The sequence below is a fragment of the Miniopterus schreibersii genome (assembly GCF_964146895.1).
Source record: "Miniopterus schreibersii genome assembly, chromosome: 12".
In the NCBI taxonomy this organism is placed as follows: Eukaryota; Metazoa; Chordata; class Mammalia; order Chiroptera; family Miniopteridae; genus Miniopterus; species Miniopterus schreibersii.
The window spans coordinates 11,931,355-11,957,620 of NC_138112.1; the positions used below are offsets into that span (position 1 = coordinate 11,931,355).

Here is a 26,266-nt window from a genome sequence, read left to right on the forward strand (position 1 = left end):
AAGGAAGTATGAAAAGTATGGGAAATGGAGGTGTTTTTAGAGCAAAACTCAGGAGGCAGAAGGGACCCGGTGAAGGGCTGTGTGAATGAGGTGCCCCTTTCCCGAGACGGAGGCAGGTGAAGAGGCGCAGTTAGAGGGAAGGTGCAGAGGCGGAGGGGAGGCAAGCTACGAACATTCACGCCCAAGGCCTTGTTTTTCCTGCTTGTTTTCTGCTGAGGATGGCGGGGGTAATGCAGAGGAGGGGAAACGTGACACTCTCGCAGTCGCAGGAAAGAAGCCTGTGAAGGTATTCCCAGGCCCCACTCTTTTTTTTTTTTAAATATATCTTTATTGATTTCAGAGAGAGGAAAGGAGAGAGACAGAAACATCAATCATGAGAGTCACTGATCGGCTGCCTCCTGCACCCCCCACCCCGACCGGCATCAAGCCCGCAACCCGGGCATGTGCCCTGACCGGGAATCGAACCCCGATCCCCTGGATCCTAGGTCAACGCTCAACCGCTGAGCCACACCCAGCCGGGCCCCACTCTTTCTTATAGGCAAGATAACCATGGTCTCTTAGCAAGGAGTGTTCATTTTCAAACCTGGCTCATTACGAAGCTGGCCCTTTCCTCACACTGTGCCTTCCTGGTCCCACTGCTTACGTTCAACCATCCATCACTGATGGAGAAACATCTTAAGTAGCACCAGTCTGCCTGAGTAACCACAATTCAATAAAGGACATACTCCATTTATCATTAAACGAAAAGAGCAAAACCCCCAAACACCCAGGGAAGTCTCCTGTCATTCTTCAGATAAACAGGCAAAAATTAAAGTTTGGATCAGAATTTGTGACGTTAGGTCATTACCAACCCACAGAGCAAACTGCTACTCTCTTTCCTCACTCTAAAAAGACTTTAAGTCTTGGGTGTTAGAACACTTAAAATTTATACACAAACTTTTTATGTCTTTTATATGTACGTCTTTTTCTTGAATCAGACGCTCATATAAGTCTGCAACTCAACAGTGTAAGACCCCTGCTCCAGACTGTCCATTGGTCAAAACAGTTTAGTGACACACAGTCAGTATTTTATGGCCTAGAATAAGCCACTACAAAATAAAGTTTTCCCACTTAAAACTTAAAATATTGAATTCTACTTGGTTCTCAAGCACACACGTGCTCATTCATTCGATCAACACTTGAGTGCCTACTGTGTCAGGTTTCTTTTTGCATTGAGTTTCAGTAGGATTGGATTCAACTTTCAATGTTTTGTTGACTGAGAAACATATAAATTGTAAATTCTTAGGGCCCTTCCCAGAGTCTTGGAAGGGGCCTGTGCAAGTAAAGGGCCCAAAAGCTTAAATTTAATGTTAAATCTAGGTTCTGATGAATCTTATACTGAGACCACACATTTCTCTCTTCATTTAGACACCCTTCCCCCACCCCAGTCTAAAGTCCAAAGTTTAGTTTCGGGTCATTATGAAGTTCTAGATTGTCTGTTTTCCCCAAAGTCATAAATTGAAATCTAATCCAATGTGACGCTATTGGGAGATGGGGGGCCTTTGCTTGGGAAGTAGTTCATGGCGTCCTCATGAGTGGATTAGCAGGGGGACTCAGAGCATTCTAGGCCCTCTTTCCGCCCCGTGAGGGTAAAAGGAGAAGCCAGCAGTGCCCCTGGCGGAGGCTGCTCTTCGGGACCAACCATGCTGGCTCCCTGATCTTGGACTTCCACCCTCCAGAACTGAGAAATAAATTCCTGTTGCTTATAAGCCACGCAGTCTTCATACGTTGTTACAACAGCTGATGACAAAGACATGAACCATTTTCATAACCTTATTACTCAACTATCTCTAGCTCTGAAGCTTAAATATTATGTAAGTTTTCATCTATATACAAAACATAAAATAATTTATATTTTTAACTTTTATCTAATATGGATTTAAATTTTGGCTGTGACAAGGCCTATCTAAATTGATGAGTGAATGCACTAATCACTTTCAGGTTTAGAATTTTTGACCTCTTGCAGGCATGCTAGCCACATGCTAGCATCGGTGGAAAAGCTACGTTCCCACAGCTTCCATCTGAACTAGAATTTGAAATCTCGAAGAAACAAGTGGGTTACTTTTCATACTTCTGATTCCCAAGGCTGGCTGAGATTTACAATTTCACCATGAAATATATAAATATACCTATTATAAAAATTTTAAACTCTTAGAAACTATTTTACAGTAGAACATCAACATCTTCTGGGTAGGTGAAAGCTTTTATATTACATTTTTATTTTGCAAGAAAATAAATTATACAACTTAAAAAATAAAATCCAAAAATTAAGCAGTTCATCAAAATATTTCAGCCTACTGCATACAGAAACTGCTACTATGTAAAATTGTACAGCATTATCATCTCAGTATGTAGTGGCACACATTCAACACCGTAGATACCATACGAGGATAGGTTACAACTTGGGAACTCGAATTTGTTCAACACTCTGGACGACGTTATAGCGTAGACGACAGGAAAGCTCTCGTGTAATGTTTATTTCACAAACGAGCTTGGAAGAGTTTGTAAGGTAGCATCCAGTCATTCACATGAAAATAGAAAACCAGCTTGAGTTTATGGTAGCAAATCTTTCTGAAAAACTAGCAAATCTTTCACCCAAATTGAATTTTTAAAATCTGCCCCTTGAGCAGGGCTAATGAAATCCTACTGCAAATAATGCATAATACTTTTAAACTACCCCAGTCATATTTTGTATTAAATTTAATAGGAAGTAAAAATAAGAAAGCTAACATTTCATTTTTGGAAACTTTAACATTTATGCACAAAGTAAGAGTAAGAAACTTAGATAAACAGGCTGACAGAATGCAGAGACCCCTCCAATAAATGTAAAAATTGGAAGACTTCAGAATTTATTTCAAGATCCTCATTAAATCATTGGAACAGTAATAGTCTAATATTTATCTCATTGTTAGCATTAAAATTGTTCTGTATTTTTACTCTGTAAATTGTTTTCATGTCTCTTTACTCTGGTAATGGGATGGCAACAAGGGTTAACATTTTCGAGATGGCTCCCTCTTTAAATTAGAAGATGAATGTTTGAAGCTTAAATTAACCTGTAAAGAGTTCTACTGCCATACTACTCATGAAAAAAAAAAAAAAAAAGTATATATTTTGCCCCTTAACTATGTCAGGTTTCATTCCTGCTCAAATAGCACTAATTTTAAGAGCACATTATAGAAAAGGGACCTTATAAAGAATACTGTGATTCTGTCTTTAGCAAATTGCTGGTAAGGTTTTTCCCCCCAGATTTTTAAAATTTAAATTAGCAAATCTATTGTCAAAACATACTTAAAGAAAATTTAATAATGGTATAGGCACCTTTGTCAACTGAATGGTTTTCATAAACACCAAAAAGTAGTTCAACTTTTGTGTACATAACAAAAAATGCTGAAAGCTTTGAGTCTACAGTGTTTACTGCTGTTCTCTTCCCAAAATACAATTAGGACATAATTAGCTATTAAAAAATTTATAAAATTTAATAGAAAAGTTTGCTATGAATTACCCACTTTTTCATTAAATTTGCCTTTATTAAATCAAAACATCATGGCTCTCACTCTTAAATTAAATGACCCAAACGATTAGAAATTCCAAAAAAGTTCTGAGAACAGTTATGATTTAAAACAACACATCTCAAACTTTGAAAAGTGGCCTGCAGTATCTTCTTCCACTGTTTCTTCCTTTGACATTCTTGTATTGGGTAAGCAAATATGCCGACAGCAAAGTATTTGTTAAACCTAAGGACCACAATTATATTACAGTTTTTAAAGAATGTATCCATTGTCAGCAGTCATTTAATTAGGGAAAATGATGAGCACTAAATTAATTCTTCACAATATGCTTGGTCTAGTCACTGACGTACGCTACCTTAGAGCTCAAGTTTAAGATTTTAAATTAGAAACAAAATTCCAATTTCCTATCAGTTTCAGAACAGGCATTTGACTATAACCAGCAAAACCTTGAGCGTTTTACACCTGCTCTCCTTTCTCAGCAGGCAGCTCACAAAGCCTCTCGGGGTGGGGGCAGATCCCACGAATTGCTCTGGGATTCTGTGCACCTTTCAGGGCTCCACACTCCATTTCCTACCAGCTTCAAAGCTGGATGCTAGAAATTTTACTTAATATCAAACGATATATAAAATGATTTGCAAGGAAATGTGAAGCGCGTACCATAGTGAACAGAAATCCACGCTCGGCCACTTTCCCAATGGGGAATACCTTTTTCTTTTTAAGTTGTTAATGTCCTGAAGTCTGAAAATCTTCACCACTCTGGCTGTTCAGTTAATAGCAACTAATAAGTTGCTACTTTGAGTTGACTTAAAGGAACAAGGTATGAGTTGCCTTCTTAACATTTTAAAAATGTTTATTTTTAAAATATATAAATATATATGTACATATATTTGGCAAGTTTACTGCTCATATTAAGATTGCAACAACGTTGCTTATGCTTTTCAGGTCTTTCCTATGGTTTTTCTCTTCCTCCTTGGTGATGGATACTTATTACTTTTAAAGCAGAATGTCTTCCTTTCCAGAAATCTGAGGCTACAAATCCCTAATCAAGAGACTTTAAAATACCAACATATTTCTATGCTACAGATGAAAGGATCAGTTATATAACTGTATTATATAAGCAGGAGACTTCTGCCTTGTTGCTAATAAATTTGGATATGGCATAACAATTATTAGGTACATACATATTAAGTGTATTAGTAAACACACTTAATTTTGCTATTTTGACTGCAATCAAAATGACCTACCTCTCTCCATACATTTTTTTTAAACAATTGAAGGAACAATTAACATAAGCTTCACTTTTTCAAAACAAGCTCTCCAGCCATATAAGATAAAAAAGACTCCTTATCATTTAAAAACAACTAAAATAACAGTCTCCTGATTAAAGAAAGCCAACATTTGTAAGTCGGAAAAATTTAATACCACTTTTAGGTCACCATTAAAATCCAGTTATTATACTGAAGCAGTGTTTGAACAAATAATTTGATACTTATCTTCTCACCTACATCTGCCCTCTTCCAATGTTGTGTAGACCAGCTCACTCTTTTGATCAAAAGAAACCAAGAGTGCTATTTCTAGTTTTAATTGCATTTTAAAAACAACACATAACAGTATTTTTCAGTGCACAAATATCCGAAGATCCTTCCTTGTGCAAGTACATTTTTGTAAGGGAGGAAAAAGGAGAAAAAAAGCAGTAAGAATCCCACCCTCACCCTTCCCAACTGTATTTCTTCTGGTGGGTATAAGTCAAATTTATTTTTTAAAGTTCATAAAGGGCTCTTCATGAATGCAAGTATCTCCACAAAACAGCATGCTGTTAGAGTGTGTCACATGAAGGGAATGCCATCATGCTAACTAATGTGATTGGCAAAATATAGTTGTTTTGTTAGGTAAGGCAGAGATTTTCATATTTATGTAATCAAAGTCCAAATAAACCTTTCCCTCGCACAAACTGTTACAACTTTCTGCCCAAGCACTCCAAAATTTGGGTTCTTAATATTGTCCGTGACGTACAAAGTTATGCCATGTATATGAAAGTGTTGATGTCAGATTCATCTCTTCTGATGTATTTGTGCTCTATCAGCCATTCTATTTGCTCTTTTATCATTTTCTTTTGTGGCAAGAACATGTTTTTCAAAATTTCTACTAATTCAGTCTGCAGTTGAGCATTACTAATTTTCTTTCTCATCTTCATTATTTGTATGATAGCTTCCTAAAACAAAACAGAACAAAAGAGAATTAATAAATCAAATTATTTTAAGTAAAACAAAACAAAAAATGACTTTTTATGTATTTCATTCTCGATCCAACATCTATCCAGATGATTAGCAATCACAAAGACAGTGTTTTTAACCGGTGTGCTGCAGGAATGTTTACAACATGCAATACCTGATTATTAGTCAGGGGCACTGGCCTCTTTTCCCTTAGACTGTCAAGTGGAAAAATGACAACAGCCAGCACAACAATAGCCACCTGGTGTGAACGTCCTGTCTTGAACTATAAATATATAGGTCACATAATAGAGTTGCAGCTTATTGGTCATGTCACATAAAGAGGTTGCGTCTGAAATCCTTATATACAAATACAGGCACCTGATTTTTTAAAGTCATTTTGGAGCAAAAAGGGTAATTACTATTATTATTACTTTATGTAAATCAATCAAAATTATGCCTATTTTTTTGTTAGATCAGAGTAACAATTTTTTTGGTGTGCTGCAGAATTTTAGTAATTAGTTTATGTGTTCCATGAGATCAAAAAGGTTGAAAATTGCTACACTAGGAGATTAATATTGAGACCAGTGACTTTTACTTAATAAATAAAAACATTTTTTTGCTACTGTAACAGAAAACCTGATTACAGACAATTGGAAAAATGAGGAGAAGCAAAATTATCTATAACCTCTGCTGAAAGGAACCCAGAATCCATACCTAATGTTTTGGTGAATTCCTTTCATTCCTTTTTCCACACTATGTACATTTAAAAACTTTATCTTACCTGTGAACACAGCATGTATATAAACTGGTATGTTAAAAGTCAATTAAGATACAACAAACCCCTTACACATACTTTTCCTCTTGTATTAGTTATTTCTTTATGTAGTAGTAGAGGCTAGTTGGTGTCTATTTCAAAAATCAATGATTACTACTCTTTATATACTTATCAGATTAATAAATTGTATTTGTTATAAATATTATCTTCAGTTTGTACTGATTCAACTAAATTTTTTCAGTTTCTTCAGGAGTAAGCATTTTCATCTAAGTCAATTTTATCAATATTTTCCTTGATGGTTTCTTTAATTCCTACACTGTTACTAGGAGGTCAAGTGAATTCTTCCCATTCTCAATATATCCAGATGCTGCACTCTTGATCACAGGGGTTTATGTCAAGGGTCCAGACAAAAAGAAGAAAGAGGGAAAGTCTGTCCCTTCAAGCACTTGAGGATGACAGAAATCAGAAAGGAGAAAACAATTGTCAATGTCCCGATTTTCCCTTCTAGATTTGGGAGAGGCAAAGATGGTGGTTGCGGTAAAGAAGTTAAAAGGAAAATAGAAAGCACAGGGGCTCTGGCTCTGGTCCCCATTTTTAAAAAATATTTTTTATTGATTTTTAGAGAGAGAGGAAGGGAGAGAGAAAGAGAAACATTGATGTGAGAGCAAAGCATCGATTGGCTGCCTTCTGCATGCCCCCATCAGGGATTAAACCTGCAATCAGAGCATGTGCCCTGACCAGGAATCAATGGGCAACCTTTTGGTGCACGGGACGATGCCCAACAGAGCCACACGGGCCAGGGGCTGGTCCTCATTTAATATGCTGGAGGTCACTAGAACAGTGATGTGAAGGAAATAATTTGCTCTCTTGAATCTCTCTCCATTCCCACATGATGCAGATAGAGTTCAGAGCTAATGGACCTGCCACAGGGCCTTTAGTGGCAGGAGAGGGTGACGCTGCAGGAGCAGATGACAATGACAACGTGCCATGTAGGCCAAAGGGCACACAGAAGATGTGGCATAGTCTCAGAGGGCTCAACAGCTCAATAAGAGCAAAGGTCAGGCAGTGAGAGCAGGGAAGTGGCTATGTGGTCCTTACAACTGGAAAAAGAATAAATAAAAGTTCACCTGCTACAGACATGAGCAGTAGATAGCAACAGAAAGACAAATTCCCACCTGACAGATAAAGCACTCAGTGGCCACTACAAGCAACAACTCAGGAAACTGTTACAACTTATAAATATGACAATCCCTTCACTGTCTCTACAAGGTCAAATGAATTCCACTCACCCTCAATACATCCAGATGCCATCTGTGAAAATAGCAAATAATAGGGATGGGTGGAATGGGATCGGGAGAAACAAAAAAGTCTCAGCATTACCTAAAGGAACAGCTTAGGTTACTAGATTGGGCACAACTACGGATCAGTTTAAGACAAAACAAAAAAAACCTCATTTTCTCTGCATATTTAATAGTATGACTATACCAGCCATCCCAACTCTAATCCATCTGAAATTTATCTGTCTTGGTGCAGCCATAAACTATGAATATATCCTGACTTTTCCTCCAAAAAGTAAAATTTCCCAAAACCTCTTATCAAATAATCCAATCCCTTTTCATTGGCCATGGAATTATTTCCTTTATTGTAAAATTTGTCTATACTTATAAAGGAAGTTTAAGTCTGACTTATTTTCTTCAATTCATCGTCTTGTTATATTGTTGTAGATATTTTAATAAGTTTTAATATTTGGCTAGGCAAATTCGACCACCTTCACATTATTTTTTTAAGGTTTTCAATCACATTTATATTTTCTGATAAAACTGAGAATATGTAAAATTCCAAGAATATTCTTAGTTGAATTTTTATATGAAATTCAGTAAACTTGATACTAATACAGGAGAAATTGACTCATTATGTTACTCAGCTCATCGTGAAAGAATATGGTATTTCATGTTGAGCAAAGGAAGCCAGATACAAGGAGCACATACACTGCCTGATTCAATTTACATGAAGACCTGGGACAGGCGAAGCTAAGCAATGGTGACAGGTAGGAGTCAAGGGGGTTGGAGGGGATACACTGGCTGGGAGACATGGGGAAATTATTGGAGTGACAGGAATATTCTGTATTTTAATTGAGGTGATGGTCACACAGGCTCACTGAAAACTATACTTTGAAAGGTACATCTATTGTATGTAAATTACACCTCACTAAAAAATTTTAAGAAAAAGAGCATGACCTACTTATTCAAATTTTCTTTTAAATCTCAGTGAAGATCCACTCTCTTTATACAAGACCCTACACACTGCTTTTTAAAGAAATGCCTATGAGTTTTATGGCTTCTTCTTTTATTTCCCTCTTAAGTTTTAAAGTTTGTTTTATTGATAAACAGAAATGTAATTTTTATTTATTCATCATTGTTCCTTTATCATATTATATGATCTCTAAGTAATAAAAAAAATTAACCTTTCCCTCTTAATTTGTTTCCTATTTCGCGGCACTGGACAGTAGTTTCAAACAATATTAAGTAAAAACTGTAAAAGTGGAACACTTGGTTTTAATAGAACTATTTCTAAAGTTACAATGGTTATATTCAGTATATATTATTGCAATTAGTTGCAATAGGTATTTTTTATTATGTTCAGAAGATATCATAACCCTAGCTTTAAAATATGTTTTAAGAAATATTCCCTAATTTCATACTGCAGTAGAATTAGAAGTAAAAAAAAAAGTAAATATCTCAATCCTAGAATTGTAATTTGTTGCTGAGGTATATTTAATCAGGTGTGGTCAAATGAAGACATAACCTAAAGCCAAGGTTTTGCTCAACCAACAGAATCTACCATATAGACAAATCTCTTAGTACAATTTTTAAATTCTGGCAAAATAGTTTTTCAGAAATTGGATGTTCCGTCTTAACAGTACAAACCTGGGTTCTTAGTATTCGTAGCTGAACTATCCCTTCATTCTCCTCCTCTCTCATTCTTTCTGTAGTGAGCTGTAGGCGTCCAATCAAGTTGATTTTACCCCTTTTCTGAACTTTTGCATTTTTTCTATAAAAAACATTGAATCAAATATTTTACAGTGAGAGGCCTTGTAAACATCGTATTATAGTAAAAAGATCTGAGAGAAAAGAGTCAGAAATATTTTAAACATTAATATCCAGAACTGTTTAAAGGAAAAGTAACACATGACCAACATATATAGCTTTATTTAAAATAAACCTGTGTGCACATATGCATAACCCATGAACACAGACAATAGTGCTTGAAGGCCGGGGGGGGGGGGGGGAGTGGGAGTGGGGAAGGGGGAGGGTTAAGAGGGGCATCTGTAATACACTCACCAATAAAGATAAATGAAAAAATAAAAGAAACTAAACCCTATGATTTCACTCAAACACAATAAAGGCTCTGTTAATGACATATAGGTGACTACACTCCCTCCAATAACAAAGTTAATATAATTTACATTGCCATGGAAGCGATTAGATATTTGAAGATATATGGGTTGTAATTCAGCATTATCTTCCAGCTGGATCTAAATTTTTTATTTATTGATTTTAGAGAGAGAGGAAAGGGGGGTGGATTCTTGTATGTACCGTGACTGGGGATCAAACCTGCAACACTAACATATTGGGACCACGCTCTAACCATTAGAGCTACACCGACCAGGGTCCAACTGATCTTAAGGGGAAAAAAATGCTTTGTGTGGATGAAGCTGCTTTAAAATGCTAAAGGATGGTTTAAAGATGAAAAGCAATGCAGCATAATATCAGACACCAAAATGTACCCATGAAAAACATGTAAAGAAGTAAACATCTCTAGCTCATTAATGTTTAATAAATAGCTAAGTGGCACAAATTCAGAGCAGCAGTTTTCAACCAGTGTGCCACCAGAATTTTTACAACATGCAATACTGTTCCGGACTATTTAGTCAGGGGCACTGACCTCTTTTCCCGTAAGACTGTCAAGTAAAAAAATGACAACATTCAACACAACAATAGCCATCCAGTGTGAATGAATCAAAATTATACCTTTTTTTTCCCTGTCAGATTGGCAAAAAATATATTTTTTGGTGTGCCGCAGAATTTTAGTAATTAATTTGTGTGCCGCCATGAGGTGGGAAAGGTTGAAAATCACTGCTCTAGAATGATGAAGAGTACATAGATGTGTTTTAAATATCATGTAAGAAAAATAATTATTTTGTTAAAAATAAAGCACTAAAATTCAAACAAGGCATTTCTGTTTTAGATCAACCAACATAAACCTTACATTAAACTGAATTCCTGGTTCACTGAGAAGAGGGTACCTTCTGTAAAATCTTTGGGTGAGTTGACTTGAGGTTCGTACAATAAAACTTGCCGTTTGAGCTTTGGGAAAGCTACTAAAGACTACAAAGAATAAAGAGAAAAAAATTAGCACCTATTAAGAGCATTAAATACTAAGATAAATTCTCCACCATGACCAATAGAGGCGAGAATGGCTTTTAAGCATAAATTCAGAATTCAAACTTTTATTTGGTATCTCCTTGAATATAATAATGTAAATGCATAACGAAGAGCAGAGAATGAGAAGAGTTGGTTATGAAGGAGCAATCGATGTTCTCTTTACAGTAAGTCAAGAAATGAGAGGGACTGGTTGGTCATACATGACCCATAGCAAACACCACTTGCCAGTTATATACCAGCCGTTTCTCTCGAGGTATTAATTTATTTTGGAACTTTTAAGAGGTCTATACAGTACAAATAAAATGTAGTTACAAGCAGGAGGATAATGAGTACATTTTACAAGCCAGCAAAAAAAACAAAAGTTGTCTAATTCTTAGATTTTTGGTCATTGTCAATCTTAGAACACATGCTCATGAAATATTTTGTCACACTCTTCACAGGTAATATTTAACTACTAACTCAATCTTTCTCTTTTTTTTTGGCCTTTTTCCATTTTAATAACATGTTTATTTTCAATTTCTTTTTTTTCCATAAATACTTCATTATGATATTTTTCATGGTTAAAATTTGTTTGTGTTATGAATTCATAAACTTACTACAAGCAATCAACACATTTTCTGCTATGTGACAGGATACAATTTTAAAAACAAAAACCAAACAAACCCATAAAGTCCTTCTAAGCTCAGCATCAGGGAGCTCAGTTGCAAGTTTTAGATTTTCAAAGCTGATTTTCTCTCGGGGTCTTTGGTTCCATGCAAACAACACAGCCAGCTGAAACGTTGTTACCTCCAAATCATATTGACCTACTTCATTCTTAAATGTTATCTGTAACAGATAAAATAATTATTTAAAAATAAGAACCTTTTTATAATGATTACCATCTATATACTATAGTATCTCTTACATGAGATTATATATGGAAAAGACTGGTAATTGTCTTCCAACATCCATTCTTCAATTTCTTACATGGTATTAAAATTTTTAGCAGACCTCAATGACTGCCCAGAATAAAGGCTTATCTCCCAACTTTCCCTGGAACAAAATGTAGCTATGTGAGTTCTGGCCAATGAGATATAAGTTGATATGATAGGGGAAACTTCTAGAAGTTGCCCTTAAATGAATGCATACCCTCATCTTTCTGTTGTGCTGAAAGACAGAATAAGGATCATATTGAATTCTGCGGACAAGGGCAATATCTTAAGGAAGGTGATAAAACCAGAAGCCCATGTCCCTAAGCAGTTCACAGAAGAGATCCACTATTCCTGCTCAGACTTACATGTGAGAGAAGCAAACCTATCTTGTTTAAACATCTCTTATCTAGAGTCCTGCTACTTTCAGTCAAACCAATATCTTAACTAACACATCTACTTACAATTCCATTTGACATGAGATGATGCCAATGCAATTTTCTACCACTATGATTTTTTTTATAGAATTCTTCTACTTCGGGTATCAAATCCTCCAGTTCAGTAGGAAGCGAGACAAAGACTTTCTCAGAGCTTCTTGACCAGGCACCGGCATTCAAAATTTTTATATTAACTGAATCAGCTATAGGCAAGAATATCAGAAAAATATAAAGTAAATCTTGACAATCAATAAAATTCAAAATAAACAAACATATACATACATATATACAGGATAAGCTTTGGTGAAAAATAAACAAGACTAAAGATTTTGTTAAAACTGTACTTTTGTTTCCAAAATAAAGATGAGAAAATCTAAATTCTGTTTTGCAAGATGTCTTCAAGGAATGTGGTCTTTGCAACATCTTTGTATCTATTACTGCCAATATTTATTTTTAACTTACTGGAAAACAAAGATATTTTTTAAAAAAAAAGTTTAAAAAAATACGTGTATCATATACATAATTATAAAATAATACCTGGTAAAGCCAATTTATTGTTTTTGTGCATTTCTTTAAAAGCTTGGTTCAAATCTTCAGACACTTTTATGTCCTGAAACATTCTAGCAAGCTTGTTTACATAATCTGCTGGCATACCAACTTCCTATGAAAACCAAAGACAGGAGGTAATAAATGATATATAATCTGATACATTATTAGAAAATTTTTAAATGGAAAACTAAGATGCTTTAATACAAAACCCATCCTCCTACTCATTACAATGATTATAATCTAATACCTATTAAATTTGATCCTTTAGAAACTAAACAGGTACAGGCAGTCACACAATTCCAGCATGCATGAATTTCAGTTACTACAGTGTAGATAAATAACACCAGTCCCCCAAAACACAGTTCACCTTTCAATTACCACTTTATGTCAAATATGAGTAATGCAAATTTACTCATAACTACTCAAGTTTGTTCACAAAGAAATAAAACACTAACTCTGAAAGTTTGTTTTAAATTAGTGTACTAAATACATATTGATTTTGCTTATTTTTTCTTTTTCCTACATATTTATAAAGAAGTAAGACTTTTCAGTGTTTTGACAAAAATTTCTGAAATCAATCACAAAACAGTATTTCCCCCCACTGATTGTTAATATTAAGATCACTTTACACAGTCTCAGTTTACACAATAATTTTTACTATCCCACACTACAAAGCAGGGCTAGCTGTAAACCTGTAATTTGAAATATATATAAATGAAAGACATATAAAACATACATGTATAATAAAAACAATTCTTATGTAAAATTTTATTATTATATATTAATCTAATAATACAGTATATAATACCATATATATAAATTAAAAACATTTTAATAGAACTAAAATTCCATTAAAATGAACTGAAAGGAACAGACAAAATATTTTGATAGGAGAATTCAGTCATAATTAACAATGATTACCCTAAATAAGCCATCATCTTTTACCTATTGGTCCTTTCTGCTATATGAAAGTATTTATTTACAAACATCTCTATAGTTAAGTATTTAGTACGGAAAACACCTTAAAAATGAAATGACCTGTTCTGTAGTCTATTTAATAAGGTGAGTTCAAATGAGAGTAAAGGTATTTCACTAAAAGTGTTTATTAAAAAATGTACTTTATTAGATATCACATTATTTTATATAATTGATGCTATATGCTTATAAAATGGTCCCTATTTCTTCGACATTAAAGGTATCACCAAACTGTGTTACTTAACCCCATATATGAACCAGGTGCTACATTAGAAAAACCAAGTATTCACTTACTCTTAGCCACTCTACCATGTTCTCTTCAATTTCACTGTCAGCAGAGATGTCTAATATAAGGCGTCTTGTCAAATGAGCTTTGTGGTATCTCATAAAAACGTCTTTGTTTTGTACGTATTTGAGTACCAAGAGCTGTACAGAAAACAACGTTACTGTCAATTCATACATACGCTTAGCTATCTCATTTAGACCTTTCTATATCTCCCAACTGTCAAAATTCAGAAACTTGCAAGCATATACAGAGAGGCTTTCTAAATTGCCCATCTCTGAAAAATAACCACTCCTGATACACTACTTTACAAATTAGCAAATTTGAGAGAATAACCAAATAACCTTTTAACTCCTACATATATCATTTTTCAAATTTTATATAAATGTGATAAAACTTTACATGAAAAGCAAAGGTTCTTCCCAAGTTTTTCTTCTGCACTTTTGTTTCTGACACTAATCTCCTCTTTTGGCCTTTGTGTCTAGACTCTCTCTATAGCTTTACTTCTTATTATTTTCCTCTTTCTACTCCTGGGCTCATAACTAGGAAAAAATAAAAATGAAAGCTAATTTCTTATTTACACTCATTCATCCCTAGTTACCTATTTTGGACTCACACAAAACGAAGAAGTGAAAAACTCCCTCTTTCAACAATCATTCCAGCACTATCGGCACCATATTCCCTCCCCACTTTTTACCTTTGATAGGTGCTAGAATTTAATTGCCTAAAAAGAATCAATAAAGGGGGAGAATTAAATGCTATTTCCCTTTCTGGAAGCTATAGAATAAACATTTTCAGGAAGAAAAAACACTGCCCTATAGAGATCTTGCACTGTAAAATTTCATATTAATTGCTTATAGATACACATTTAAAAAAATTGATGCTATCACAGAAAGTCTTATAAGTAAAACACAAATTCAAAGTAAGGTCATTAAAATTTTTTAAATAAGAAAAAATTTATGTACCACTTCTTTAAGCTTTGCTTCAATCTCTTCAGAGGTTAGTTTTTTGCTTAATGGTGTTTTTCTTAGCAACATGTCACAGTAATTGGCAAGCAGCTCAGGGCATTTTGATTCAGGCTGAGTTTTTAATCCTACCCTAAAAAACAAATTGAAAGCAGTTAATAAAAATGATTGCTATCCGTGAATATTTTTTCTAAAGCAAATTTTTCACAAATTTCGTATGTTGTATTAATCCAGTGATCAGGGTTGGGGCGAGGGTGAACAAGAAGATACCTAGGGTGCACAATTTAAGGAGGCACTCACTCTTAGGTTCTCCGTGAGCGAGGCCTTAAATTTTGTACCCCAGATGCTTCCTTGCCTCACTCTAGTGGTAGCCTTGCCAATGATCTTTAAAAGATTTTATTCATACACCTGCTAAAATACTTTTGAATTAAAAAAAATTTTTAAAATAAATCTATTTGGGTGACATTGGTTAATAAAATTTAAATGTACAATTCTATAACACATTACCTGTACACTGCATTGTGTAAATCCGTGCATATTTTTTAAGTTAACATTTAAAACTTTTCATTACTAATATGTTATCATAAAACTGTTCCTTCACTCTCTGAAATGTTTCCAATGTAACCTAAATTCCACAGTAATGTGGTATCTACTGTCATTCATTAAAAAAACTGCAAACAACCCTGGCTGGTGTGGCTCAGTTGGTTGAACATTGCCCCATGTACCAAGAAGTGGCCTATTTGAGTCACAGTCAGGACATATGTCCAATTTTCAGGCTCAATCTCCATTAGGGGGCATGTAGTAGGCAGTCAATCGACCGTTTCTCTCTCTCCCTTCTTCTCTCTTTAAAATCAATAAAAACGGCCCAGCCGGGCGTGGCTCAGCGGTTGAGCGTCAACCTAGGATCCAGGCGATCGGGGTTTGATTCCGTCAGGGCACATGCCCAGGTTGTGGGCTTGATCAATGACTCTCTCATCATTGATGTTTCTATCTCTCGCTCTCCCTCTCCCTTCCTCTCTATGAAATCAATAAAGATATATTTAAAAAATTAAAAAAATAATAAATCAATAAAAACGTATTTTTAAAAAAACTGCAAACTTTTCTTAAACAACAAAGAATTTGTATCTGTCTTGTCTTTTCTCAGCAAAATTTTAAAACCAATGTACTCTACCTTTATGCTTGAAAGTTTTTCATTTCTTTTTTTTTTTTTTTTTAAATATATCTTTGATTTCAGAGAAAGGAAGGAAGAGGGAGAGAGATAGATAGAAACAACAATGATGAGTCATTGATCAGCTGCCTTCTGCATGCCCCCAACTGGGGATCAAGCCCACAACCCAGTCATGTGCCCTGACCGAGAATTGAACCGTGATCTGGATCCTAGGTTAATGCTCAACCACTGAGCCATGCCTGGCCGGGCTTCCATTTCTTTTTTTATACTACTTCTTTAAATTTTATATATATATATTCAAGACTTTAAAATTTCTTGTATATATAAAATTCAAGTGTTATTTTACCAGAACTGAGTTATCCAAATTATTGTAAGTGCACAACTTACCAAAACATAGTGTGTATATAAAACATATAAATATGAAAAATTTTACTGTACGTGTCAACTCTTAACGAGGTGGCTGAAACTTTTTTCCCTTCCATTTATGAATCCAGAAATCACAATCGATTTTATTTCTACTATTCATAGTTTTATTTTAATTGATTTTTTTTTTTTTTTTTGAGAGAGGAAGGAAGATGGAGAAAGAGAGAGAAACCTCCATTGGCTGTCTCCTGCACGCCCCCTACCAGGAATACAGCCCACAACCCAGGCATGTGCCCTGACTGGGAATCGAATTGGCAAACTTTTGGTGCATGGAACAATGCCCAACCAACTGAGCCACATGGGCCAGGACTTCACTTTTTATTTGCATAAATTTGTCTTTGCCCTAAGAAATCTTATTCACATAAGAAGGTAGAACTGGAAGTTTTTCTTACGATGTTACTCAATTCACTAAGTATCTCCTGAGTTATTTTCTAAAAAATACTGATGATCTAACAAAAAAAGTTATTTTTAATAATGCATCAAATTAGCCATCAATTGTGTTGAAAGCAAAGAATTGGAACCCATCTGACTTGTAAAAGAATCTGATACCTAGTCACTAGAAATTCACTTCTGCACATCAATACCAATGTTTCAAAATACTCCTTTCTTACGCAACTTGGAGGTTTGTTATATTGGAGGCTTTTAGTATTCTGATGCAACATAACATAATAAGAATCAAGGGAGGTATGCCTTTTTTTGCAAAATAAGACTGAGAATGGTTAAGTGAGGAGAATTGCAATGATACTTCCACCAGAGGGCTCCATTTTAGAAAAGATTAGATGTGGAAGTTGAGGATTTAGAAACTGATTTCCTTAAAAGTATCCACACTGGCATACTCTAAGAAAATCTGTCTCTCTCAAGATAGACACATGCCAGTCTGAAGATCACTCACTTACTTCACAAGACTCTATCCATCTCTTCCAATCTATTCGCACTGTCAATGCCTAGCTCCTGTGTGTAATACTGTAATAAATGCAGTGGTCTATCTCCCTTCCTCCAATTCATCCTGTTGAGAAGACAGCTGTCATTCTTTTATTGTTTCTTTGAAGGTAGTGTGTCATTTTATACCCTCCCACACCCCGCTGTTTTAGATTTTTTTGTTGTTTTCAGTTTTTAGCTGTTTTTTTACTATGATGTACCCAGAAATGGCTTAATTTGTATTTACCCTGCATGGGATTAATGAGAAGCTTGAATCTAAGAATTAATATCTTTATCAATTTTGGAAAATTTTGACCAATAGTTCTTTAATTATTGCTTATGCTTCCCTTTCTGTCTGCTATGATTCCAATTACATATTGTTATAGATATTTTACCTTTTCTCAGGTAATGATTTCCACCTATTTGTCCATTAATATTAATACTTATTATCTATTTAAGATTATTATTGAGATATGATCCACATACCATACAATTCACCCACTTCAAACGTGCAATTCAGTTTCTTTTAAGTATATTCATAAGGTTGTAGAACCATCATCATAATAAAATTTTCGAACATTCTTATTATTCCAAAAAGAAACCCCACGCTCATCAGCTGTTGAATCCCATCCTCCACCTATCCCTTCCTCACAGTCCTTGGTTACAACTAACCTACTTTCTGTCTCGATGGATTTTTTGCCCTGACTGGTGTGGCTCAGTTGGTTGGGCATCGTCTCTTGTACCGGAAGGTTGCCAGTTCGATTCCTGGTCAGGTCATATGCCCAAGTTGCAGGCTAGATCCCTGGTAGGGGGTGTGCAGGAGACAGCCCATGGATGCTTTGCTCTATGGGTTGCCTTATTCTGGACATCTCATGTGCATGGAATCATACAATGTGTGGCCTTTTGTGAATGACTTTTACTTAGCATGATGTTTTAAAAAGTCATCTAGCCTGGCCGGGCGTGGCTCAGCAGTTGAGCGTTGACCTAGGATCCAGGCGATCGGGGTTCGATTACCGGTCAGGGCACATGCCTGGGTTGCAGGCTCGATCAATGACTCTCTCATCATTGATGTTTCTATCTGTCTTTCCCCCTCCCTTCCTCTCTCTGAAATCAATAAAGATATATTAAAAAAAAAAAAGTCATCCATGTAACAGCATGTGTCAGTTCATTCCTTCTAAAAACGTTTATCTTTTTATTGTGGTAAAAAGAATATTAAGCATTTTAGCCATTTTTAAGTGTACAAGTCTGTGGTAATAAGTCTATTCTGCAAATATCACCATTATCTATGTCCAGAACTTTTTCATTATCCCAACAGAAACCCTATACCCACTGAATAATAATTTCCCATCCCCCACCCCCTAGTCCTTGGTAAGTTTATTCTACTTTTTCTACCAATGAATTTGACTATTCTAGATATCTCATAAAAGTGGAATCATACAAAATTTGTCTGTTTGTGTCCAGCTCATTTTACTGAGCACAATATTCTCAAGGTTTCATTCATGTTAGCACGTATCAGAATTTCATTCCTTTTCATGGCTGAATAGTATTTCATTGCATGGACACACCATATTTTGCTTATCCATTCATCAGATAACAGACATCTGGTTTGTTTCTATTTTTGTGGCTAATAAGAATAATGCTGCCCGGCCGGGCATGGCTCAGCGGTTGAGCGTCGGCCTAAGATCCAGGAGATCGCAGTTCGATTCCTGGTCAGGGCACATGCCCAGGTTGTGGGCTCGCAGTTGATCAATGACTCTCTCATCATTGATGTTTTTATCTCTCTCTTCTTCTCCTTTCCTCTCTCTGAAATCAATAAAGATATATTTAAAAAAAGAAGAAAAAAAAAAGAAATACTAATGCTACTATAAACATTCATAGTGAGTACAAGTTTTAGAGTGGATGTATATTTTAATTTCTCTTGGGTATATACCCAGGAGTGGAACTGTAGGGTTATATGGTAACTTTACATTTAACTTCTTTTTTTTTTTTTAAATATATCTTTATTGATTTCAGAGAGAGGAAGGGAGAGGGAGAGACAGAGATAGAAACATCAATGATGAGACAGTCATTGATCGAGCCCGTAACCCAGGCCATGTGCCCTGACCGGGAATCGAACCCCGATCGCCTGGATCCTAGGTCGATGCTCAACCGCTGAGCCACGCCCGGCCGGGCTACATTTAACTTCTTGAGGAACTACCAAACTGTTTCCAAAGTAGCTGCATGCCAACTATATATGTTTATAAGGTCTCCACATCCTCACCAACACGTGCTAACACCTTTTTAATTTTAGCCACCCTAGTGGGTGTGAGTAGTTAAGCTATTAAACTTAATTATTTTAAAGTCCTTATATGCTAACTCCAATACTGGAATCACCGGAGAATCTGCTTCTAAAATAATGTTTCTCTTAAGTGGTCATATGCTTATCTCCCTTCACAGGACTTGTAATGTCAGACTGAATAGTAAGCACTGAACTTAAAAAAAATCAGAGAAGCACCAGATGATGTTATCTTCCAGCCCTGGCTCTGTGGCTCAGTTGCTTGGGCATCATCCCATGCACTGAAAAGGTTACAGGTTCCATTACCAGTTAGAGCACATGCCCAGGTTGTGGGCTTGCTCTCCAGAGGGGGTGTACAGAGGGCAGCCAATAGATGTTTTGCTTTCGCATCGATGTTTCTTTCTCTCTCTCTCTCTCTCTCTCTCTCTCTCTCCCCCCCTTTTTCCTTTCTCTCTCTAAATCAATTAAAAAATCTTTAAAGAGTTGGTTTACGCTTACTACCTCACACCTGTCAGAATGCCTGTCATCAATACACCAACAAACAACAAGCGTTGGCAAGGATGTGGAAAAAAGGGAATCCTGGTGCACTGCTCGTGGGAGGGCAGACTAGTGCAGCCACCATGGAAAACAGTATGGAGTCTCTTTAAAAAATTAAAAATGAAACTGCCTTATGACCCAGAAATTTCACTTCTGGGTATACACTTGAAGAAACCCAAAACAATAATTTGAAAGAATATATGTACCCCTATGTTTATTGCAGCGTTATTTACAGCAGCCAAGATACGGAAGCATCCCAAGTGCCATCAATAAATGAGTGGATATAAATGTGGTAGTACATGTATACAATGGAATATTACTCAGCCATAAAAAAGAACAAAATCTTACCATTTTTGACAGCATAGGTGGACCTACGAGGTATTATGCTAAGTGAAATAAGTCAGACAGAGAAAGAGAAATATCATATAATTTCACTTATATGTAGAATCTAAAGAACAAACTCAATGAACAAATGAAACTGAAAGAGATTCATAGATACCGAGAACAGACAGATGGCTGCCAGAGGGGAGGGGGCTTAGCGGACTGGGTGAAAAAGGTGAAGGGATTAAGAGGTACAAATTGGTGGTTACACAACAGGACATGGGGATGTAAAGTGCAGCATAGAGAATATAGTCAATAATATTGTAATAACTATGTATGGTCCAGGTGGGTACTTGAAATAACAAGATCATTTTGTAAAGCATATGCCTGTCTAACCACTGTGCTGTACACCTGAAACTAATAAAAAATAATACTGAATGTAAACTGTAATTGGAAAAAAAGAGAGCAGTTCACTCTCTGTTCTACTAAGAAAGGGGTCAATAACTTTAATCCAATCAGAAACTGAGTTGGTTTGGCCAATCTACCTCTAGTTAGCCACTGAATCTAAGGAATGTCTCTCCTGGGCTTTCAACTAAGAGCCTAGTGGGTTTTGTCAATACAGTCCTGTGTGACCAGCAGAAACTCTACTGTCCTCCAGCAGTATCGCCCAGCCTGAGCTAAACCCAATTCTCAGCTGCTTCTTTTCGAGGAAATACAACTACAAATCCTCAGCTAACCTCTGAAAGGTTCTCCCTTATATCTATAAGTTTCCAATCTTTTGTCCTAGTTGCTTCTGTAGCTGTTTGACAATATTAAAATTACTGTTTTCTAAATTACCTGATTTTTCTGGTTGTTCTCAGTGAACAACCAACTACTCCATTCCTCCTCAGAAGTGAGTTTCCCAAATAACTGGGTGCTACTAGCAGTTTTACTTTTCTAGAACATCATCTCTACCACTTCCAATAGCCACAACACCCATGTTCTGATGATGCTTGGATAAGCTAATAATACTCATTTTATTTCACAGGAATGTTCTACTTTAATCTGGAGCGAAAGGTAGGAGGACATGGTGACCTCAGAATCAGAAAATAAAGAGAAGCCCAGAAATGCCCACTTCTGGGAAATTAGACTGCAGAAACACTTTCACACACATACAATGACAAATATACAAAATTATTCTCTATTAGCAACAGCAGTATATCAGAAACTACTCAATGTGACAATAAAGGATCAAGTAAATAAACCATGCTAAATCTACCACACAGAATGCCATGCTGCTATTAAGAAATATGAAGTTATAAAAAACCCATAGTGAACATACTCAGTGGTGAAAGACAGTGTTCTCCTTAAAATTAGGAACAAGACAAGGATGTCCAATGCTTCCTGGGATGCCCCTGCAGATTACAGCTGGCAGCAGACGAAGACTTCGGTCTTTATATCTGTGCCCTCTGGGGCATCTGCATGAGAGATGCTGATGTGTTCTGCAGAGAAAACTATGTGAAGGTCAACTCTGCTCCATTTTTAATTGAGGTGTTTCTCTACGCTCCCATAGATGATGAGAGCAGCAAAGTCAAGACTGGGAATGACACTACTGTTTTCACCTTACATAAAAAAGAAGTGGTCATGTGGGAGACCTTTTCTGTGTCAGATGTGGAATAAGGTTTTTTAATCTTCAGGACTCAGAATATACTGATTAAGCTGACAAAGAGATGATGCAAAGGATAAGGGAGAAATCTATTTTACAAGCACAAGAAAGAGCAAAAAAAGCTACAGAGGCAAAAGCTGCAGCAAGGTGGGAAGATAAAAAATAGGCACTAAATGTCATGATGAAGATTGAAGAAGAGAGGGAAAGAATAGAACATATGAAAGAAAAAGAATGGATAAAAGCAACTAAAGAATTGGAAACCTGGGAAAAACATCAAAGAAAAGCTGAAGAACAAAAAGAATTTCGAGAGAAAATAAGCTACATCAATATGAAAAGCAAATAGAAGAAAAAAATTAAAACATAAAAGTCTTACTAAAAATTCAACATCTAGAAATCTTGCCACAAAGGAGAGAAACTCGTGGAAAAAAAGAACAAAATTATATTATCTGACCTTAAGGCTTCCTACAAAAATATATTAGTCATGACTATGTGGTAATGGCCTAAGGATACCCCAATAAATCAATGGAATAGAATAGAGGGCCCAGAAAGACATACACATATTTAAGTCACTTGATTTTTGACAAAAGGCACCAAAGCAATGCAGTGGGGAATGGAAGCATTTCCAACAGATGGTGATGAAACCACTTGCTATTCATGTGGAAAAAGAAAAGAAAGAAATTTCATCTCTAACATACATACACACAAATATTAATTTAAGAAGGACCTTAGACCTATGTGAAAACAAAAATTAGAAAGCTTCAAGTAGAAAACAAAAGATTATCTTCATGACCTAAAGGTAGAGGTAGACAAAGGTTTCCTAGACAAAACACAGAAAGCAAAAACCATAGAAGAAAAGCATGTATCTCACAAAGGACCTGTATACGGAATATAAAAGAACTCTTACAGTTCACTAATAAAGAACAACCCAATGAAAAAAACAGGCCAAAAATGTGAATGCTGTATAAAGGGAATGTAATGCTAAAAATACACAACAAAGTGCTCAACATCAGTAGTCATGAGGGAAATGGGAGTTAAAGCTACAATGAGATACCACTGACATCCAACATGACTAAAATTAAAGCGACAACACTGAGTGACTGGAGGATGGGGATCGGCTGGTACCCTCCTCCTCTGCTGGTGGGAGTGTGAAACAGTGCAGCCACTTTGGAAAACAAATCCCTGCAGTATGCAAAAACATGGGTGAATCTCAAAAACAGTATGGTGACTTAAAAGAAGCTTTACACAAAAAAAGCAAGTACTGTATAATTTCATTTCTATGAAGTCCTAGATCAGGCAAAACTAACCTATGTTAAAAGAGAACAATGGCTGTCTCTAGAAGGAGGCGGCAGTGGGACTGACTGAGAATGAGCATGAGGTAACTCTCAAAGATGATTGTATCATCTTAAGAGGGATGTAGGTATTTGTCAACTCTCAAAAAATTGTACACTTAAGATTTATGCATATGGCTGTAGGTAAGTTTCATTTCAAAAAATAAACACCAAATTCAATTTTATGACTACAAGCTGAAGTGTTTAGGGAGTAAGGTTATTAATGCCTGAAATTTCTTTGGAAATGTATTTTAAGAGTTGACTGACGAATGTATAGGGAGACATATATTTGATAATGCAACAGAGTAACTTTACTATCAGTTTAAAATAAAAAAATTTTTAAATGTTTGGGCAGGCCCAGGCAGGGTAGCTGAGTTAGTTTGAGTGTTATCCCAACATGCCAAGGTTACAGGTTTGATCCCCGGTCAGGGCACATGCAAGAATCAACCAATGATGCATCAATAAGTGGAATAACAAATCGATGTTTCTCTCTCTCTCTCTATCTCCCCCCTCCCTATTCCCCCTCAAATCAATAAAATAAAATGCTGGGGCAAGGGAGAATGAGGAAGACCTTTATGTATAAATACGAAGAGCTATCCAATATGTAGTGTTATATGTGCCATATATTTCACCATTTATAGAAAACATAATAAATGCCCTTCTAAACTATGTCAATTATTATAATACTGTATGACTCAGGTATCTTCCACTGTAATATCACTCTAATAACTTATATAGCCAAAACACCACCCCAAACCCTAAAAATGATTCAAATAAAATTTTAAAAACCTGAACTTTTCTTTTTCTTTAAATTTTATTTGATTTTAGAGGGAGAGAGAGGAAAGGGGGGGGAGAGAGAGAGAGAGAAAAAAACATCGATTTGTTGTTCCACTTATTTATGCATTTCACATGTGCCCTAACCAGGGATCAAACCTGCTATTGGGACGACACTTGAACCAATTCAGCTATCCGGCCAGGACCTGCCCAAACATTTAAAAAAAATTTTATTTCAAACTTATAGTAAAGTTACTCTCTTGCTTTATCAATTTGTTATTCCACTTATTTATGCATTCATTGGTTAACTTTTGTATGTGCCCAGACCAGGGACTGACATTAGGACGACACTCTAACCAATGGAGCTACCTGGCCAGGGCTGAACTTATCTTCTTAAAAAATGATATTTAAAAAATATTTTATCATTGCCCTTGCCGCTGTGGCTCAGTTGGCTGGACCACTGTCCCATGCATTGGAAGTTTGAGGGTTTGATCCCCAGTCAGGGTGGGTACAGGAGGCAACCAATCAATGCATCTCTCTCACATTGATGTTTCTTCCTCTCTCAAATAAAATAAAAATAAAAGTAAAGATAAAATATTTTAGCATTAAGTGTAAAATTTGTTTAAAATAGCAATTCTCAGCTAGAAATTACATCAAAACATATTTCCAGTTAACCTTTAGTGCTACTTAGCACTACTCTGAAGATACTATAAGTAGATCAGATTTATTACTATTTCATTAAATTTTGATTTTCTGATTTTTCTATAATAGTACTCAGCACAAGTAACTTCATCCTACCAATGACAGAACAAGTTTTAAAAATGGTAAATAAAAATTGACATTAAAATTGATTTCCTTTTTTTATCCATATGGTGAACTGAGTCATAGTCTATGCTTTTACAGGTAATAAATTAACTTTAGTGACTAATGAGGATGGAAAAACAATCAAGCAGAGATTCTAAAAGAAAAAGAACAAAACATTTTCCAGGTGGGTACTGAAATTATCTATGGGGGTGGGGAGGGGAGCACCATAAAGTATATGGCTGCCTAACCACTAGGCGGCACACCTGGAACTAATACAAAATAATACTGAATGTAAACTATAATTGAAAAATAAAATTAAAAACAAAACATTTTTTTCTCCTTAAAAAATAAGGTTAACTTTTTTTGGTTATAAAAGGAGATAACGTAATACAAAATTAAAAATGGAGAATTTTTAAATAATAAAATGATACAAAAACATAACAGTACAAAAACAGAACAAAAAACCCTAATAGGATTAGAAAACAGGGCACTTTGCACACCCAATAACATGACACTCCAAAAAATTTAAGAATTTTAAACATATGATTTTAAAACTTACCCTTTCTGCTTCAAAGGTAATTCAAGTTTGAATATGGTAGCGTCATTAACAACTGCTTTATATGCCTGCAAATAATAATTTAAAATAAAATATAAGCAATCCTTTCAACATTTAAAATAGTTAGATAAATTGTTACAATTCAAAAAATACATAAAAATATAAATTAGCTTTTATTTTTAATGGTATATTTGGCCTGACAGGATTTTTCAAGTCAATGACTTCAGCATACTCTGTCATTTTATGATTATCATTATCCTCAAGTCCCGCAGGGTCCTAATGCTGCCTGACAACCATATCATTTTATCTCTTCCGCACATTATCCTAGAAAACATTTTGATATTATTTCTTTTCTCATCAAACCTCTATTTCCTCCTCCATGTACACTCTTGGCTGATGATACAACTTCCTATGTCACT

At 35.5% G+C, this 26,266-nt stretch overlaps 1 protein-coding gene across 2 annotated transcripts in view; it reads right to left on the minus strand.

The window, feature by feature from the left end:
- Nucleotides 1-4,514: 4,514 nt before the first annotated feature.
- CUL5 (cullin 5) overlaps nt 4,515-26,266 on the minus strand; it is a 70,687-nt gene continuing 48,935 nt past the window's right edge. For both annotated transcript variants that reach the window (XM_081154567.1, XM_081154568.1), the window contains exons 11-19: nt 25,851-25,915; nt 15,099-15,231; nt 14,145-14,276; nt 12,864-12,987; nt 12,354-12,529; nt 11,645-11,806; nt 10,806-10,924; nt 9,464-9,587; nt 4,515-5,760 (exon numbers count right to left, since the gene is read on the minus strand). In XM_081154567.1, the coding sequence (XP_081010693.1) occupies nt 5,566-5,760; nt 9,464-9,587; nt 10,806-10,924; nt 11,645-11,806; nt 12,354-12,529; nt 12,864-12,987; nt 14,145-14,276; nt 15,099-15,231; nt 25,851-25,915 (1,230 nt within the window). In that variant the 3' untranslated portion in view covers nt 4,515-5,565. The remainder of the gene's footprint in view (nt 5,761-9,463; nt 9,588-10,805; nt 10,925-11,644; nt 11,807-12,353; nt 12,530-12,863; nt 12,988-14,144; nt 14,277-15,098; nt 15,232-25,850; nt 25,916-26,266) is intronic.